The sequence below is a fragment of the Heterodontus francisci genome, chromosome 30 (genome assembly GCF_036365525.1).
Source record: "Heterodontus francisci isolate sHetFra1 chromosome 30, sHetFra1.hap1, whole genome shotgun sequence".
Lineage (NCBI taxonomy): Eukaryota > Metazoa > Chordata > Chondrichthyes > Heterodontiformes > Heterodontidae > Heterodontus > Heterodontus francisci.
In genome coordinates this window covers 48,717,974-48,736,969 of record NC_090400.1, presented here as the reverse complement: position 1 = coordinate 48,736,969, position 18,996 = coordinate 48,717,974, and the positions used below count along the sequence as shown (strand labels likewise).

Here is an 18,996-nt window from a genome sequence, read left to right as displayed (position 1 = left end):
TTCAAAGTTAGTGTCAATTCAGTACTTTTTAATGAATGTAGGTAAGCCAATTCATAGAATGGTTACAGCAAATTCTAAAATAGACAAAGCAGAAAAATTAAAATAAAATGAGTCAATATTTCAGAGCTAAAGCACTGGAACTATTTCCTTGAACATCAACTCCAGCCACGAAACTTGGACTTCCTTCTTTAGGTCACTAAAATAAAGGCCATATTTTTTAAGCAAAATACAAGATTCTCAACTAAACAGATTTTGTTCCTCTGTTCCTATTTCAATACTTGCAGTAATGGGAAAATGCAATATACTAAAACTACACTATATTATAACTAAATCCCACTAGGAAAATCTCACCATATTCAATTTCCTTGTGGCAGAGCTACTGGTTCAGCATCTGCTAGTGTCAAAGATCTTTGTTCTTCCAACACTTTTTTAAAAAAGTTCAACGATAACAGATTTTTGTCATTTATATAGAAATAGCAACATTTCAAATAACTCTTCAAATCCAATAGCCTCCTGAAGAATATTTTCCAATGTTTATGATCTAAATCAAAGCAAGTCCTAGACCATTCAACTGTAGAAGTTATCGTTCGTGCCACTGATGAAAAAATAATTCTTGACACGAGCACTTATTAAAACATCAGCAATATTAGTGATTTTTGTTGTAGAGTCACAGCTCTCAAAACTATAGTAGCACAGAGCCATGTTGCAAGAAGTGTGTTATAACTCTTACGTACCTGGTGAAAATATATCTGGGTTGAAGCGAATATCGAAAGACGTACTGCTGACAGAACCGACCGCTTTGCAGGCATTCAGAATGACCTCCTTACTCTTTGGGTCAACTGCAAACATTAAAGACAAAACATCAGAGAGATTCCTGAAAACAATGCACACAGAAAATTGCAGCAAACTGGTCCACAGAAATGCAACGAACTAGCCACCTTAATATCAAACATGCATCTCAGGAAATTGCATTAGTGAAGGGATATGAGCAGAAAATCAAAGATGCTGTTAATTACATTGTCCCAAGAGTCAATACTCAACTTCATTTGAAAGATTTTTTTTTAAAAGCCCAAAAACAGTCTTTAGACAGTATGCAGATTAAATTACAGGGAGAAGGATGCAATTCAGGAGTTGACTTAACACATTTCACCCACAGAATTTAGTGTTGAAAGCAATAATTGCCATTCTGATTAAAGCACCACCACCGCAACCATTAGGAGATCTCAGCTGTTCAACTGGGCAGCTTCCAACGAAGTACCTGTTCTGTCTTCTGATGCAATGGACTCTGCAAGATCTCTAGCTTGATCTAATCCAGAAAGGTTTTCCTCAGCCTTACCATCTTCAGACACAGTTTTGTTGTTTTCCACAGCCTCGGTTGTACAAAAGCTACCATTCTCTGTCACAGCAGCACAATCCTTCTCTTGCTTGTTGGTCTTCTGTTGTATCAGCTGCAAGGCAGCCAGCTTCATGAAAACAAGATACCTGAGACGGAGGAGAAAGGGAGTTACAGACAAGAAAAGAAATGCTAAAGTGACAAGCGACCATTAAAACTTTTAGACACCTATCATTTACGCATGGAAATACAGTCTGTTGATGATTACAAGTTAACATTCAAGATGGTAATGGATTTAGGAGAAAGACTTCAGAAACTGACTCCACAAAGCTGTCTCGAACCCACACAATATTGTGACAGTTGACATAGCAAAATTGAATGAGAAATGTTGACAGCTATTTACAATGGTAAATGTTGAGACAAGAGAGTGGTGACAATGTGGAACTCGCTGTCGTGCGGACTGGTTAAAGTAGAGAGCACTGGTGCATTTAATAGGAGGCTTGATGCACAAGAGAAAGAAGGGAACAGAGAGATATAGGGGCAGGGTCCAAAGAGGTAATTAGAGTGAGTGTGGAGTATAAACTGGGATAAACAAACCAGTTGGGGCAAATTATCTGGTTTCTGTACTGCAGATTCTATGCAGTGGCATGATCAAAAAGTGGCAACCAGAAGTAAGGTTTGTGCACAGGAAGTACAAACCTTTACAAGATTTATATGTATGTATTGCCAAGATCCCAGGAAAAAGACACATTCAAAAGTCAAAAGGTAGAACTACAACAATATAATGGCGATTCACAGCTATAATTATTTTATTATGGGGGTGGGGCGGGGGGGGGGGGGGAAGACCAGACTTCACTTAGTACTTCCCCATGACCACCAAGGTGAGATAGATAACATATTCCATTTGAGGAATTACAGCGAGAAATCCAGGTCCGATCACCTTGGAGTGCAGTGTGTTGAATCTCTATAATCGCAAAGCTTAAGGAAAAAAGAAAGAGACTTGCATTTATATAGTGCTTTTCACCAGACGTCTCAAGGTGCTTTACAGCCAGTGAAGTACACAATGTTATCGAAAAGACTGGGAGGAGGGGAGAAAGGAAAGAGAGAGAGAAAAAAAAAAGAGACTGCACGCCTTTCTTCCCCATGTAAGTCACTTACTACTCACTGTAGATCCTCCTCTAAATAGCAGTGCTGTAGATCTAAGTTGCAGGCTATGTGACAACAGACAATTTACCTTTACAATCACATAAATTAACAGGAGGTATTACGGGTGGAGTGATTGGAAAAACAAATATTCATGGGATGCGATCATCACTGGCAAGGTCATATTTACTGCCAATCCTTAAATGTCCTCAAGAAGACTTTTGCCACCACAAAGCATATACAGGCAGATATGTAAAATTGAAATACAAGTGTATGCAGTGCAATTGTACTCCCCCACCTCCAGGCTAAGATTTCAGTACAGCGAAATAATGACATGATCAATTTTTATATCTGAACTGAAAAACACCAAGCAATACAATTGATTTCACCCTTTCTCCTAAATCCATTACCATCTTGTATGTTAACTTGCAGTTGATGCAGTGAGGGTAAGAATATCATGCCAGCCTATTTCCACAATATTAAAGTACATTGGCTTGTCTGGTTTTTTGTGAAGTGGTAACAATGTTCTAAATATGTCTTGTGACTATACTAGTGTTGATGTCAGCTCTCTTATTATGCATGCTAAAGTCAAGTGTGGCATACCTTAGACACACAGTGGAACTTTTCCCCACCTCAATTCCCCAATAGTGAAGCCCAGGATTTAAAAAAAAAAGTAACACCTACCACAAATCCATTTCACTTTTTCAGAAAAGATTTGTGATCTTAGTGAGCGAGGTTGACAAATGCCTTGTTTTTTTGTTTAAATAAAAGGATACAATTAAAAAGGGTGCGAGAAACCATAACCCTTCTGAGTCTCAAACTATAGGTCATTTTCTATTTTTCACTTTGCATATTTCAGCAATACAGCATTAGAACGTTAACATCTTGCAATTTAAAATCGATGTGCGTCTTACTTCTGTTGTGGGATTTTTGTCCTTTTTTTCCTCTCTGTCTCTCTCTCTCTCAATTCAGTAACTTAGTGGATGAAGTCAAACTTTGCAGAGAACCATCAACCCATTCAAAGCTTACCCTCACCCACAAAGAAGTACAACAATAGAAAAGACAGCCATGCCCCACACACATTGCAACAGCAACTTGTTTAACATAAAACGTCGAAAGGTGCTTCACAGGAGCATTACAAAGCAAAATCTAACACCAAGCCACATAAGGAGATATTAGGCCAGATGATCAAAAGCTTGGTCAACGTGGTAGGGTTTAAGGAGAATTTTAAAGGAGAAGAACGAGGCGAATGGTTTTAGGGAGGGAATTCCAAAGCTTAGGGCCTAGGCTGCTGAAGGCATGGCCACCGATGGCAGAGTGATTAAAATCAGGGATGCTCAAAAGACCAGAATTAGAGGAGTATGGATATCCAGGAGAGTTATAGGGCTGGAGAGATGAGAGAGATAGGGAGAGGCAAGGCAAATTTCCCAGACTCAAGCAAACATAGGATAAGTAATATACCTCACTAAAAATGCAGAAACTAAGCATTTATTGTTTAGAGGCCAGGAATGGCTAGTGTTGGGCAGCTGAAGTCAGTCTGACTCATTGATCACATATCAATGACTTTGGATAATTAAAAACTATATTCTATCCCAAGTTGGTAATTTTAAGAAGCAGTTCTGATGAAAGGTCACAGACCTGAAACATTAACTCTACTTCTCTCTCCACAGATGCTGCCTCACCTGCTGAATATTTCCATCACTTTCTGTTTTTATTTCAGATTTCCAGCATCTGCAGTATTTTGCTTTCATTTTACTGAAATGGCAGGGTTTTAATAAACCATATAAATATCCACTATGATTGTGTAAATGTATACTACTTACCTGCAAAATAAGAGATAAGTTCCTTCCTCATTGAGCTTATTCCCCACAGAGGGAGTTCCTGATCAAGGGCACGCTTCTGCTTCTCAGCTCTTTGGTGCTTTGTGAGCAGACACTAGGAGACCCCCAGGGTGCACAAGTACTGCAGAGGGGGAGCTCTCAGACACTCATTCTCATTACACTGGGGTTAGGGGTGGTTGGGGGAGCGGCAAATGGTATTTGATGTTGATGGGATGGAAATAAGACCACCCATCCGCAGCCGAGATGACTATCTCCCCTATTAAGGGCCATTCAGCGTAGCACAACAGCTCAACCAAAATCCAATGTACCCCATAACATCATGCTCATAAAAGTCATGCATAATTCTGCACCTACCTGTGTTCGACAAAGGCTTCTATTAGCTCCTGCCTCAGACAGGACAGCCTGTGTCTGTGTTCCTTTGGAAATCCCATCTTGCTGCATTCCTCCGGGAGCTGTTCACCTTCCACAGGGAGGAAATTCAAGTCTGGTGGGAAAGTGCGCAGCAAGTCCAAGATGTAATGGCGGCTGTCGTTCCCAATAATGCCCTTGCACTCGACAGAGGAGCACAGCTCCACTTCTTCGTTCTTGTCATTCAGTACATTGTGCTTCTGGATTTTGAGAGGTCTTGCTGTCTTCTCCAACAACTCCAGGTATTTGGGATGAGATACAACTGTTTTACCAAAGTCTATGGACCCATATATAACACTCTGTTCCTGCTCCCGTTCCAGAATACCAGGAATGATTGACTGTGCGGTCACTCTGTAACCCCTGTAGTCCACAACCACAGTCCCCAAAGTATAAAGTCCTTCTACATCAACTGCGTTATAGGCACGAACTCCATTCAGGTCATTGGTGGGAGCCACATAGGCTGCATTGTCTCCACCAAAGTCCTTGTAGTGGTCACGGACGTCAAAGCCCAAGCTGAAGAAGATGTTGTTCCAAATGAACATCTGCATTTTAGTTTCTTCGCCTGGATTGATGGCCATGACATTCCCATCAATCACTGCCATTGCACCCCTTGTGGCAGCTGCTGCAAAGTCACTGTGCACCTTTAGAAAGAAAAAGCACATTACAGAGAACTGATGGCACATTGTGGTTCTCCTTTCAACACTGCAGGCAGACACCAGTGTCCTTATTAACTTCAAGGATCTGAGCAAAGATATTTGGATGATCTTAAATGCAGTGCCTAGACATAAGTGCACAACATAAAATTACACACACTTTTAACACCAGTTGGCACTAAATGGGTCGCCCTGTTGAAATACAGGGTACACGAATGGGCTACTGCTGCAACAGGAGGTGCTCATCTGGTTCTCAAACCTCTACTGCTTTACAACTGGTTCTTAGGAGGCACCAGAGTACTGCAATAGAGAGCATTCTCCCTACATGGTTATTCACTCCCATATTCTTGGGGAGGCACATGATTTTCAGAGTTGGAGAAAATTCAAATTTGGACCCTCAATGGATACCACACATTGATATATTGCATGTATTGCAACATGAAACCCCAGGCTATCACTTTTATTCACAAATTACATATCTGTTACTCTTGAATGCCTTTTATTTTTACTCGTTTATAGGGATGTGGGCGTGGTTGGCTTGGATAGCATTTATTGCCCATCCCTAATTGCCCACGAGAAGGTGGTGGAGAGATGCCTTCTTGAACCACTGCTGTCCAAGTGGGGTAGGTATACCCACAGTGCATGTACACGGGTAAAACAAAAATTACTCAAAAGCCTTGGTATTTATTAAAATAACCCAATTAGTAGGAGAGCAAAGGAAAACTCTGAATACACAACAGTGTAGAGAATCATTACATTTTAATTGTGAACAAAAAACTTCAGTTTTACCTTGAAAATAGCCCGCTCGCGGAGAAGCCTTTCTGGAAGGTTCTTGCGTGGCAGCTCTCTGGTTGTTTGCAATTCTTCGTTCCAATCCCTTGTCTGGAGACACATAGAACAGATTGTAAGGAAACTTATATAAAAAGGATAGTATTCCCTTATACTTTCTACTGGAATTCAACTGCAATCTTAAAATAGCGCCAACAAAGGGAAATCATGCTCTGATCAGTTACTCTTTCATGGAGCCACAGAAATTTACAAGTGAACTATATAAAGGGTACTAGGTGACCAGCAGTGACCCCTAATAGAATACAAGCTCTGTTTAAAGGAGAGGAAGAGTGTGTATTTTTATAGCACCTTATTACATCCTCTGGACATCCCAAAAGCACCTTGCAAATCAATGAATTACTTTTTCTTTGAACTGTAGAGTGGTTATGTAGGCAACTGCAGGCAGGGAATTTGCACAAGAGGTGTGGCTCACATGGGGGGATTGGTGGTCAAGACACCAGATCTCTCTGTTCTTCTCTGAATTCTCTTTTACATTCAGTCAGGACCATCCTCAGTTTAATACCTTAGCTACAAGACAATACAGCAGTACGGCACTGAAGTGTCAGCCTAGATTATGTACTCAAGTTCGTAATGTGGCTTGAATCTACATCCTGCCTACTCCGAAGTGAGAGTGCTACCAACTGAGCCAAGGTGACACACGGCGTTTTTTTTGCTTTATGGAAGATGGCAAATTCCCTCCACTACCCTCCTCAGCGACACTGAGATCAACTGTAGCACCCCGACCGCTGCCCCGGCTGAAAACACAAACTCAGCAAAGAGAATGAGCCCAAGGATGTATGTGATTGTACAACACCTCTAGTCTTTGTTTATATACAAGTAAAAACAGCAGTGCGATTTTCATATTCAGTCAACACAGTCTTACCGTGTCAACGTATTGCTGTCAGATGCTAAAAATGTGCATATTTATTTAGTGACTACAAACACTATTAAAAATTAACCTATAACTGAATGTTTATTTGCATAATTGTAGCCTGATGATCGGAACACTGCTGGATGTTGAAATAGTGCTCTCTAAAAAGCAGCTGCAGACAGTCTTCACATTTATGGCGAAATAAAAACCAGAAACTGCACCACAAATGAATATTTGATAACAAAATGAACACCCATCACGAATTACATTAAAATGCCAGATGACATAAGTGAGCTATTAAACAGGGAGATGTTCAGTGAAGGTCCAAGGTTCACTAGGCTGCTGATCTCAGAGTAGTGTGAACAGAGGCCAGGCATCTTTCTATCGAAGGGCAAGAGCAGATAGGAGAACCAAAATTGGTGTTGCCCACATTAGCAGCAATCTGGGTGCAGCTTGCCGTTCCATAGGTGGTGCACAGCCCAGGGCGGCTGGGATACATGGCGGCACAGAAACAACTTGGATGGAGATGAGAGAGGAAGGCAGTAATACGGGACATACTGAGGCTGTCACACTTTAGGTTGTTATAGTGCATTGATCAGGAAAACAGACTGTAATACCTGGCCTGGGATGTGCTCTTCGTACCCCAAACGTGAAGTGTATGCATCTTCCGCGCGGACACAATCCATGGCATGCTCCACTGTGGGTGCAGTCCAACTGTACACCTGGAAAGGAGTTGCTATCCTCTCAAACGGGTGCCGCTGAACTCTAAACATCAATTGTTACGCAAGTCAGTACTCCAAGGTTTAAATATTTTACTGTCTCCCCCGCCCCCCCACCACTATCATACTGTACCCCACTAAACAGCAAGCTGGCTCATCACAAAGGCATTATGGAACTGCATGCACTTCTACATCATGGCGGTGCAGCCAATTCCAGACAGACAGACATCATGCATACACTACTGCCTAGGATAAATTTTTATGCAGCTCCAGTTCTGCGAATAACTGCATCCTCCGTGCATTTGGTCAGGTGCTGGAAAGCGCTGCCAGATTTAAAATGAGAGAATGGTTCAGAGTGGTAATTTTAGCACTGTTCTCCACAGAGCTGAACTGCACAATGTAAAAAGTGCGTGAAGTTTTGAACTCTGCCAGCATAAAGATCTGGGCCCTGTAATGCAGCCAGGAATTAAAGAACATTCATCACAGCTAAGTCAGTAACATGTCTTAAACTCATAATCACAAAAGTGCCTTAGATCATTAAATAATCTTAATCCTAGCATTTGTTTTTCCAAATTAAGCTTTCACTTAAGGTACACAAAGTTAAAAGACTAAATGAACCACAAAGCATCAATGTACTTCAGAGTTCAATGAATACATCATACCCCTATATTTGGAATGCATGGAAATAACTGCATAATTGTGCAAAATATAGATTCTGCAGTACTTAAGTGACTGCCTCAGACAAAACCAATGTTGCAGCAGAGACCGGAAGCATGCTTCAGGCGCCCTATTTGCCCATGTGAAGGACCCAACACTTGCATCAGGCATGGTAAATGACACCTCTTATCTGTCTTTGCCCATACGGAGAGCGCACACATTCAGTCGTAACTATGTGCATCCTTCCTGCCCATCATTTTGAAGCCGCATAGTGCCTGAAAAGCAGGAGCTACATGGTCCAATTTAACCCCCTATGAAACCAGGGGTCGTAGCGGGGTGGCCCAATCCAGGAGAGGCCCGCAATGGGCCTCGACGCTGGGAAGGCCCCCCCAAATACTATCGGTGGCGGAGAGGCCTCGTGGCGGCCCCCCCCAACTTGGCGCCAGGGACATAATTAAAATATATTAATATATTTAAATGAATGTATAAATACTTACCACATCGCGACAGCCATCCCGCTGCGAAATTCCGGCAGATTGCCGGAACTCCCGCACCTTCAGATCTCTGTTCGGAGATCCGTGGCGGAACACTGGTTGGGAGGGGGGAGCAGGTAGGTTTTCAGGGCATGAGTTGGGGGGGGAAAGAGCGGGGAAAACTCTTACGATTGGTGGATGGGATGGTGGAAATGGGTTGAGGGAAAACGGTTATGAACTTTGGAGGGGGGCAGGAGGGTCGGGATTGTAAAGTTAGTTTTTTGGGGGGGGGGGGTGGGGGGAAAGAGGGCAATTAATAAATTGTCTAGTCATTGGGGGGGGGGGGGGTGGGAGAGGGGATTGAAACTTTAATTAAATTTCTCACTTTAATTTTTAAACTGCTGTAACTTTAAAAATTTAAATTACACCTAAGAGCTGGAAGCCATTTAAAAATGGCGCTGGCGCAATGGCACTGGACGCTGTTGCCAGAGACGGATCGCCCGCTTCCTCCATGTCTTCGGGGCGCGTGCCAACCGACCCGGCCATATAAATGAGCTGCCACAATATCTGCGGAGCACTTCTCGCGCATACACCACGCTGTTTTTGTAGCTGGAAAAAATTCAGCCCCATGTTACTCCATTTCCATTGTTCCAATGATCTATTGATACTGGAATTTACAAAACTGCACATTGTACTTCTTAACTGTAGCCTAACTAATGTCTTCTGCAGAGTCGGCATCACCCCCTTGTTTTGGTATTCAATCCTGTAGTATACAGAGCCCAGAATCCCATTATCTCCCTCCAGATGTTAGCTTTGTTGGAATGTGCTTCAGTTAGTTGCTAAATCCATATTAACCTGGACCTCGTGCTGTAATTGTAGACTTTACTGGACTTGCAGAGGAAAGGAATCACTGAACATGGCAACAGGACTCAGAATTAAAATCACTTCATTATCTTCAAATTCATTTTGATTTTTTTCTGGCGACAGATTTGAATGTGTTTTCATAGCCAAGAAGCTTCATTCCTCCTCAGTTAGCTCACAATTGTAAAACAGAAGAGATAATTGTGCACTTTCCTGAAACATGACTAAATTGAGGAATATGCTGTCATCTTCCATTGTTTTACAATTGTGCACTTTCCTAAGACAATTCAAACCAGTGCAACTCTCACCTTTTCTTTTGCAAGGCGGCAAAATTCTTTTTGAAAGTAGGACTGATCTGGCTTAGCAATTCCACCAGGGAATGGCTAAGGAAGCTGGGATTTGCTGGCTTGGGGTTGAAGCTGTAGGCTGTCGACCTGTTCCAAGTAGAAAAATCAGTTTTGTACTACAGGTGAAACATATATTGCATTTAAAAACATATGCTTGCTGTATTAGGATTGCAGATTTAACTTCAGCAAAATTATTTCCAAACACATACATATGCGTGTAAATACACGCACACACACTTCTTGGACGCAGAGATATCAGTCCTCAGTTTCCTTCAGAAAGCTCTGTACATATGATCAATTAACAGAAGCAAAATGTCTACCGGATACTCTCTGCCCAGCTCAGGGGGTGCCCATTCCTACCACAGAAAGGTGCAGCAACCAACATTTTTGAAATGGGGTCGGGGGTGGGGGGCAGTCGGGAGAGTAAAAGAGGAGGAGTGAGGAGGGGAGAGAATAAAAGAGATAGCCATCTCCACTGGGCCATTGCTGTACACTGTCTGGCAGAGTGGGTACCGACTACTGTCCTACCTCACTCCACTGGAAATGTGTCATAAATATGGGGCGGGGGGGGAAAACACCTAAATCAGTGCCTCCCACGGTGATAGAGTCAATATATTAAGTATATGGAATCGCTGACAAGACCCTTGTTCTACCATTCTCTTTTACTTAAATCAGGATGGGCACAACTTGTCAACTGGTAATTCACTTGAATTTTACAACCAGTTAAGTCAGTAAATGCAGTTGCAGTGGTTCCTTCAAGCCCAAGCCCCCAAATAGGGTAGCAGGAAGCAAGCTCAGGTCATGTGAGCCACTGGCCTACAAGTCCCAGCGATGAGTTTCTTGCAGTCAAGGCGACTGGTTAACGTCATAAATTCCCCACAGGCCAAGAAATAAATCAGATGCATTTCCCTCTTCTTCCAATAACCAAGCACAAAAGTACAAATAAGAAGAAAACCCACAGAGAAGGACAAGTCAACATGGAAACATACGCACACACACAAAACTTACTGATTCATGTAGAAACCTCGAGTTGAAGCAGTGATGCTAATATGCCGATCCTCCGTGGTAACCACGTACAGGTACATCAGATCACCGTGCATTTTGCGGTTACCTGGTGGAGGATTCCAGCCACTCATAGTTAACACTTTCAGGCACTGCAGAGGCTGTGGAAAGGGAGGGAAATAAATTAAAACCACAATTCATATACAGCTATGCAATTTAAAACACATCTACATTGTGCCTTATGACAAGCCTTTGCAACAAGATTACAAGGAAGCAATAACTGTATGCAGTTATACAAACACTTGTTAGAGTAAGTGATTTAGCATATCACAATATCCGACATTTATCACACATAGCATGCTGCCAGGGTATAGCAATTCTACGTAAAAAGTCTCAGAGCACCAAAACACTCCTAACCAAGTGTCACAAAAGACATCCTCTGTGACTGTGATCATGCTGCATTATTCTTCGCCACAGCATTTGACATGTTTGACCACACCAACTTCATCTCCCTTGTCCAGCTTCATGGAAATGTCCTCAGTTGGCTCCACTCTTACCAATCAGAATACAGCATCAGCATCTACTGCAAGCTCTTGTCTCTCCACCCCAGGATTACCTCTGGAGTCATCCTATGGCGCCTCCTCTTCTTCGTCTAATGCTTGTCTGACAGTCAATCTTGGATAAGTCACAATTTCCTCCAGTTAACCATTGAGAAGACTGAAGTCATTACCTTTGACCTTCACTCAAAACTGGTCATCAATCCCACCTCCTCTCCAGCCACTACCTCAGGTATTTCCCCAGACTCTCAGCCTCAGCATCCGACTTGACCCCAAGCTTAGCGTCTGACCCCATATCCTCTCCAGTGCAAAAACCATCTAACGCAACCCCCATCACGTTCACCACCTATGCCCCTAATTCAGCTCCCTTCAGCTGAAACATTAATCAATGCTTTTGTCACCTTCAGACCTGACTATTCCAATGCTCTCCTGGCCAGCCTCCCATCCTGCGTAACACTCCACAAACATCAGCTGCTCCAAAACACTGCTGCCTATATCTTATCCCATACACCAATCACCTCTGTCCTCACTAATCTACAATTGACTCTCAATCCCCCAACACCTCAAAATATAAAGTTCTCATGTTGAAATCCCTCATTCTTCACTACCCCTGTTACATCTCACAGCTCTACAACATCCCCCTGCCCCTCAAACTCTCAGTTCTTCCGACTTTGGCCTCTTGCACACCCCACGTTTCCTACTATTAGCAGCTATGCCTTCAGCTCCCTCTGAAATTCCTCTTTGGTCATTAAAATGCATTTCTTGCACCAATCATTTTGTGTCTCCTACTATCTCCTTCCTTGACTCAATGCCCATTTCAAGATTATGCCTCTGAAGTGCCTTGGGATATTTCTCCAACATTGAAAAGGTCCTCTACAAATGCAAGTTGTTGAACCTAAGCAATAACAATGCACTTGCCACCTCCACCACTACCTTCTCAAGGGCAATACTCTCCACTTGCCTAGAATGATACAGCTCCAACAACACTCAAGAAGCTTGACACCATCCAAGACAAAGCAACCCACTTGATCGGCACCTGATCCACCACAGGTGCACAGTGGCAGCAATGTGTACCATCCACATTATGCACTGCAGCAACTCGCCAAGGCTCCTTCAACAGCACCTTCCATATCCATGACCTCTACCACGTAGAAAGACAAGGGTAGCAGATACATGGGAACACCACCTGCAAGATCCCTTTCAAGCCACACTCCATCCTGACTTGGAACTATATTGCTGTTCCTTCACTGTTGCTGGGTCAAAATCCTGGAACGCCCTTCCTAACAGTATGGTGGGTGTACCTACACCACATGGACTGCAGCGGTTCAAGAAGGTAGCTCACCACCATCTTCTCAAGGGCAATTAGGAATGAGCAATAATTGCTGGCCTAGCCAGGACACACACAACCCAAGAACCAATAAAACAAAAATTCATGTAGAATTAAACACCTGGTTTGTCCTCTATTTTCTTCCTAGTCCTGTTTACTGCCAAGCTTCTGGCAATGCCACCAAGTCTGTGCTGAGGGAGCTGATCTCAGCTGGGATGGAGTTGTGGGTTCTGCAACTGGCCTCTGTAATCCCTGCATTCAAGATGTGGAATGTGTAGCCATAGTTCGTGGGCCTGATTACTATGTAGGTGCATGCATGTACGTGTACATTAGATGCTCCTTGGAGCGAAAGAGATTGAGGGGGAGATTTGATGGAGGTGTACAAGATTTATTACAGGTTTAGATAGGATCAAGAAAGAAAAGCTGCTCCCATTAGCTGATGGTACAAGGACTAGGAGACACAGATTTAAGATTTTGGGCAAGAGATGCAGGGGGAATGTGAGGAAGAACTTTTTTTATGTAGCGAGTGGTAATGACCTGGAACTCGCTGCCTATGAGTATGGTGGAAGTGGGGACAATTAATGATTTCAAAAGGAAACTGGATTGGGACTTGAGGGAAATAAACTTTCAAGGCGGCAGAGATAGAGTGAAGGAGTGGGACTGACTGAATTGCTCTGCAGAGGGCTAGCATGGACCGGATGGGTCAAATGGCCTCCTTCTGTGCCGTAATGACTGTGACAAGCATCAAATAAGGTTCATTGTAATGCCACCCACTGCTGAAGTACATTTCCCAGTACAAACAAAAAACAAACCGAATTCTCCCACACCAATACCTATTGCTAAATTCTTTTACCTGCGAGAAACATTACAATTTGCAACTTGAAACCAACTGCATGCTAGATAATTCATTAATTTTCTTTTAAATTAACTATGGTTACTTCAATTTGGAAAAAGAATTTTCTTAGTTCCTTCCAGCACTTCTGAACCACTCAGCTCCTAGTTTGAGCATGTTAGAGGTCACCTCAGAAATACCATCAACAAATAAAAGCTTGTATATGCAGCAACACCATGCCTAGATTCCGCATCCCCCTCCACCACCCAGTACTGTATTTGGTACTTCATTAACCTCATGGCGTAGAGAAATTGTTTTCTATTTAACATCTGAATAGCCTGATTCGTTTGAAATACATTAGAAATTACAACACAGAAACAAGCTTTGTTCCAACCAGTCCTCGTTGGCCTTTGCCCTCCACATAACAAATAGTCCTAATCATATTTATCCTCCCTGTTCCCTTATCCCTTCATCCACCTATCCGATCTGATCTTGAATATTGACTCTGCCTCAAACACTAATCCTGGAAGTGAATTCCCCAGCCTCACAGCTCTCTTGTGTAAAGAAGTTTCTCTTGGTCTCTGTTCTATATCCCTTTCATTTAATCTTGCATCTGAAGCCACTCAACTACTGTAAACAGATTGCTTCCACCTATTCTGTCACATCCATTCATAACTTTCAACAATGCCACTAAATTTAATTTGTGGTCAATTATAAAGTGGGAAATTTCCCATCTCCTAAATATGACAATTAATAACTACTGTGTGTAACTTACAGTAATGGCCAATACCACAATCGAACCTGCACTAGTGAACAGAATGGCTCACCCTTACATTAATAATAGATTAAACACAACTGCAAGATAAACAAATACCTTTGTGTCCTATCGTCACCTTGAAATGCTAATGCTGTTCCTCTCTTTACAGATCTTGCCTGAACTGCTGAGCATTTACCATTTCATATTTCCGGCATCTGCAGTATTTTGCTTTTGTTTTACCTTTGCATCCTTGGTCTGTGGCTGGAGAAAGAGTAAAGGGCGTTCTTTGCTGCCAGGGAGGATGTGTTCAGGTGGCGTGCAGTCAATCTGCTCCAACTCTGAACCTTTTTTCTTGCGCTTTCCAGTCTCTGAAAGCAAATGTTTCAAAATTGCAATAAAAATCAGTAGCTGTATTCCTTTCCATCAGAAACCACAACATCCACTTTATCCAGTGCTGCTTTTGGCCACAGTGACCTGACTTTAGTAGAATAAAACTGACGGATTAGTTAATAATGGATCAGGTCTATTTTACATTATAAGAAAAGTCAGTCAAAAACATTCCCAGAACAGGCACTTTAATCCACGATTTATTTGCAGTTATGACTTCTCTGTCCCCCACTAGAGCACCTGCCAAACTCCAGACACAGAAATCCAACATCTGTACTTGGCTTTAACAGCCAAACAACGCAGGTCAGGGCTGCCAACCCTCCCCCGACATGTAGTGTAATCAAATCACGGTTAACAGTTCAGACTACAGGGAAATTAAAAAAGTGATCACTTCATATTTCAACACAAACTTTGTCATGAGAATTTAATAAAAAGATCTGCCAACTTTCTCCTTTTCTAAAGATGTTGCTTGACTGCAGTTCCACAATCATCGCTCTCCAGTAGCTCACCCAAGTGGCCATTATTCATGTGCAAGTCTTGGATGTGAGTGGCAACAGGCTATTCAGCAGCGCCCAGCATCACAGAACCCAATCCTATAACTTGACACACACATCCAGCAAAAAGGGTGGGAGAGGACTGGATAGTGATCAACAGCAGGAACCTTGATCGTATTCTCCTCTCACTCAGCAGTGCAGAGGCCAACCTCAGCATTTACTGGTGCCACTCCTGCCGATAGCGAACTCAGCCCAGACCAATGATCTTCCTGCTCTGCGTAGATCAACTACTAGCTGGATTAACTCACTAAACCATCTGGGAGACTTTAAAAATGAAGACGAGGCACCTGAAAAATCAAAAATCTAATACTGCAAAGTAGTTCAGTTTCTAAAAACACATTACATTCAACCTTATTGAAAAAGGAAGGCACCGATCATGCATTACAGGGAACATCTATACTCTGAACACGAATTACTAGAGGACAGTTTTTAAAATTAAATCATTAATTTAACATTCAATGCCTTGCTAATAAGCTGGATTTCTCCATTATCGCATGACAGCCTTCAGGGATGCTTGCTTCCTTCACTATCTCATGCGTGCCCAGTTCTCCTCTTACCTCCCAAATCTCCCTCAGTGAACATGCTCAGGAATGACAAGGAATTGCAGTCTACTCCATTGTAGGAGTCAGATGGGTCCAAGCTCTTCAGAAGGTCTCGGATGTGTCGCACATGTATTCGGGCTTCACGGACGGTGTAAGGTTCTTTGGGAACACGCAAAAAAAAAAAGTGATTAATCTACTTCAACTCAGCTCATTTTAAATACTACTTGAAAGAAAATTATGGATGAGGAAGGCCATTCAGCCCATCTTCCTTCATCAATCCAAAGACATCCAACCACCCTAGAGTATAAAAGTAGGGAAGTGTTGCTGCAACTGTACAAGGCATTAGTGAGACTGCACCTGGAGCATTGCATACTGTTTTGGGCCCCTTGCTTGAGGGATGTAGTTGCTTTGGAGGCAGTTCAGAGGAGGTTCACTAGATTGATTCCAGGGATGAGGGGTTTGTCTTATGAAGAGAGACTGAGCAGTTTAGGCCTCTACTCTCTACAGTTTAGAAGAATGAGAGGAGATCTGATTGAGGTATACAAGATGATTAAGGGGATTGACAAAGTAGACGTAGAGAGGGTGTTTCCTCTGGTGGGGTAATCCAGAACAAGAGGTCTTAGTTTTAGGATAAGGGGTAGCAGATTTAAAACAGAGATGAGGAGAAATTACTTCTCTCAAAGGGTCGTGAGTCTGTGGAATTCACTACCCCGGAGTGGAGTGGTTGCCGGGACATTGAGTAAATTTGAGGAGATGGACAGATTTTTAATTAATAATGGTTGAAGTGTCATGGAGAACGAGCAGGAAAGTGGAGTTGAGGCTGAGATGAGATCAGCCATGATCGTATTGAATGGCGGAGCAGGCTCGAGGGGCTGAATTGCCTACTCCTGCTCCCAGTACTTATGTTCCCTACCCCATTGTAGCATCCAATTGTTTCTTAAATCATTCCAAGGATATTTCCTCCACTAATTGGAAGTTCATTTCAAATCGGTCCTGAAAAGTGCCCTGCTATAATTTGAACAGGTGTTCCTTTGTTCTACTCCAAAGTTAGACTTGAAGGAATATTTTCAATACCCTTTGGAATCTTGCATACGTCTTAATATCAGCTCTCCGCCAAATCCTTTCAAAGTTGAAATGTCCAAGTTTCTCCTGCCTCTTCTGAATACCCCTCACACTAGGGAGTAACCTTCTGGCTCTTCTCAGCACTGGAACACGTTTCTCGGTGACCAGAACTCGTCACAATATTCAAGGTACAATCTGACTGGAACACCAAAGATTTTCTAGCACCTAATGACAATGTTTATGATGCCCATTTTCCGACTCAGACTCCAGAGTTGGGTCTTGAAAATGGGATTCAAACTAATTTCCTGACATCTAGAATTTTGATCAATTCTCAGATGAGTTATTCAGGAAAGTCCAAGCTTTCTGTCCGAGGTCCACAGAGCCTCAAAGTTTACATATTAAGTTAACATTGCCATTAGTGCTCATATCTCATGCTGCTGATACTAATGGACCTTGGGATTGTACGCAAGACTTATCCACCAGTGAAGCAACAGCACTAAGGAACAAACCTTTTTAAACTTACAGATGCTCAAATTTCAAAAAAGGGCAAACTAGGAAATGAGAAATAGAAGAAATAATTGGTGATTTAGTTAGGCCTTGTCAGCTAGATGTGGCCTACAGGCTGTTGTCGGGACAACTCCTGGTGGATGCGAGAGGCTGCGTGGAGCTAGCGAGTCGTTGCCATGGATCTCGGAACTAGAGAGAGCCGGTCCAGGCATCACAAGGTAGCCAGAGGGCTCGGCAAGAGAGAAAGAAAACTAGTTATCCCATGGATTTCTTTTTCTTTGAAAGTGATTGATCTCTGAACCAATCAGGAATGATTGGCTAAGATGTGACTGGCTGAAGGGACAGTGATCTCAAAAAATCTAATTGGTCTAAGTTCTGGAAAGTGATTCACAATTGTATATTCTCACACACAAAACTTTTAATATAGAAGAATCGCCAAGGCCCCGAAAGCAGGACAGCAAGGTTGTAAATATTAGGATAAAACAGGAAATATCGATTAAGGTGACAAAGTTTGGATTTAAAAAACCTAAAGATAATTGGAAAAAGAAACAAGGGAGTCAACTAACCCCACTGTCTGAGTCTGGAAAAGCATGTGTTAACAATACCTTCTACTACTTTCAGATTGGAGCCTTCCTGCAGGCCTTCAATGGATTTGAGTTCAGAGAAGTTGTCCAGAACATTTCCATCCAGCTGCAGGGAGAAGCATGTGCGATGACAGGTGTCCTCTCTGTCCATAAGGACCTGATGGATCTCCTGCACCATCTCCTGGGGAGAAACCTAGAACCAAAAAGGAACAAATTAGGAAAAACATTAATTTGCATTTATAGAGTGCCTTTAACGTGGTAAAACATTCCAAGGGTCTTCACAGGAGCGTTACCAAACAAAATTGGACATCGAAACACACAAGGACCTATTAGGATAGATGACTGAAAGCTTGGCCAAAGAGGTAAGTTTTAATGAGTGCATTAAAGGAGAGAAAGGTAGAGTGGCAGACAGGTTTAAGAAGGGAATTTCAGAGCTTAGGGCCTAGGCGAGTAAGGGCACAGTGCCCAAATGTGAAGCGCTGAAAATCAGGAATGCACAAGAGGTCGGAATTGGCGGAGTGCAAAGATCTGGGTGAGTCTCGAAGCAATGTCATCCCAAGGGCTTAGATTAGGTGCTAATTATCCTCAAGTTTTGGCAACAGATCAGCCATTCTGTGACCAATGTTTCTACAGCTGATGTTCAAAGCTCATGTGTAGTCAACCTCTCAAATCCTTTTATTCCTACAAAGGTTAACTTCTACCTGTGCACTATGAATAAACTACCATTCTCCCCCACCAACATTCAAGATTC

General features: G+C 42.6%; 1 protein-coding gene across 3 annotated transcripts in view; it reads right to left on the bottom strand.

Annotated features, from left to right (window-relative positions):
• The window catches only part of cluha (clustered mitochondria (cluA/CLU1) homolog a), a 114,518-nt gene that overhangs the window by 48,667 nt on the left and 46,855 nt on the right, over positions 1 to 18,996 (bottom strand). For 2 of the 3 annotated variants that reach the window (XM_068010531.1, XM_068010533.1), the window contains exons 3-12: positions 18,267 to 18,438; positions 16,108 to 16,251; positions 14,850 to 14,977; positions 11,143 to 11,297; positions 10,096 to 10,221; positions 7,695 to 7,842; positions 6,168 to 6,260; positions 4,672 to 5,366; positions 1,259 to 1,482; positions 735 to 839 (exon numbers count right to left, since the gene is read on the bottom strand). In XM_068010531.1, coding sequence (XP_067866632.1) covers positions 735 to 839; positions 1,259 to 1,482; positions 4,672 to 5,366; positions 6,168 to 6,260; positions 7,695 to 7,842; positions 10,096 to 10,221; positions 11,143 to 11,297; positions 14,850 to 14,977; positions 16,108 to 16,251; positions 18,267 to 18,438 — 1,990 coding nt within the window. The remainder of the gene's footprint in view (positions 1 to 734; positions 840 to 1,258; positions 1,483 to 4,671; positions 5,367 to 6,167; positions 6,261 to 7,694; positions 7,843 to 10,095; positions 10,222 to 11,142; positions 11,298 to 14,849; positions 14,978 to 16,107; positions 16,252 to 18,266; positions 18,439 to 18,996) is intronic. The other variant, XM_068010532.1, reaches the window with a different exon arrangement.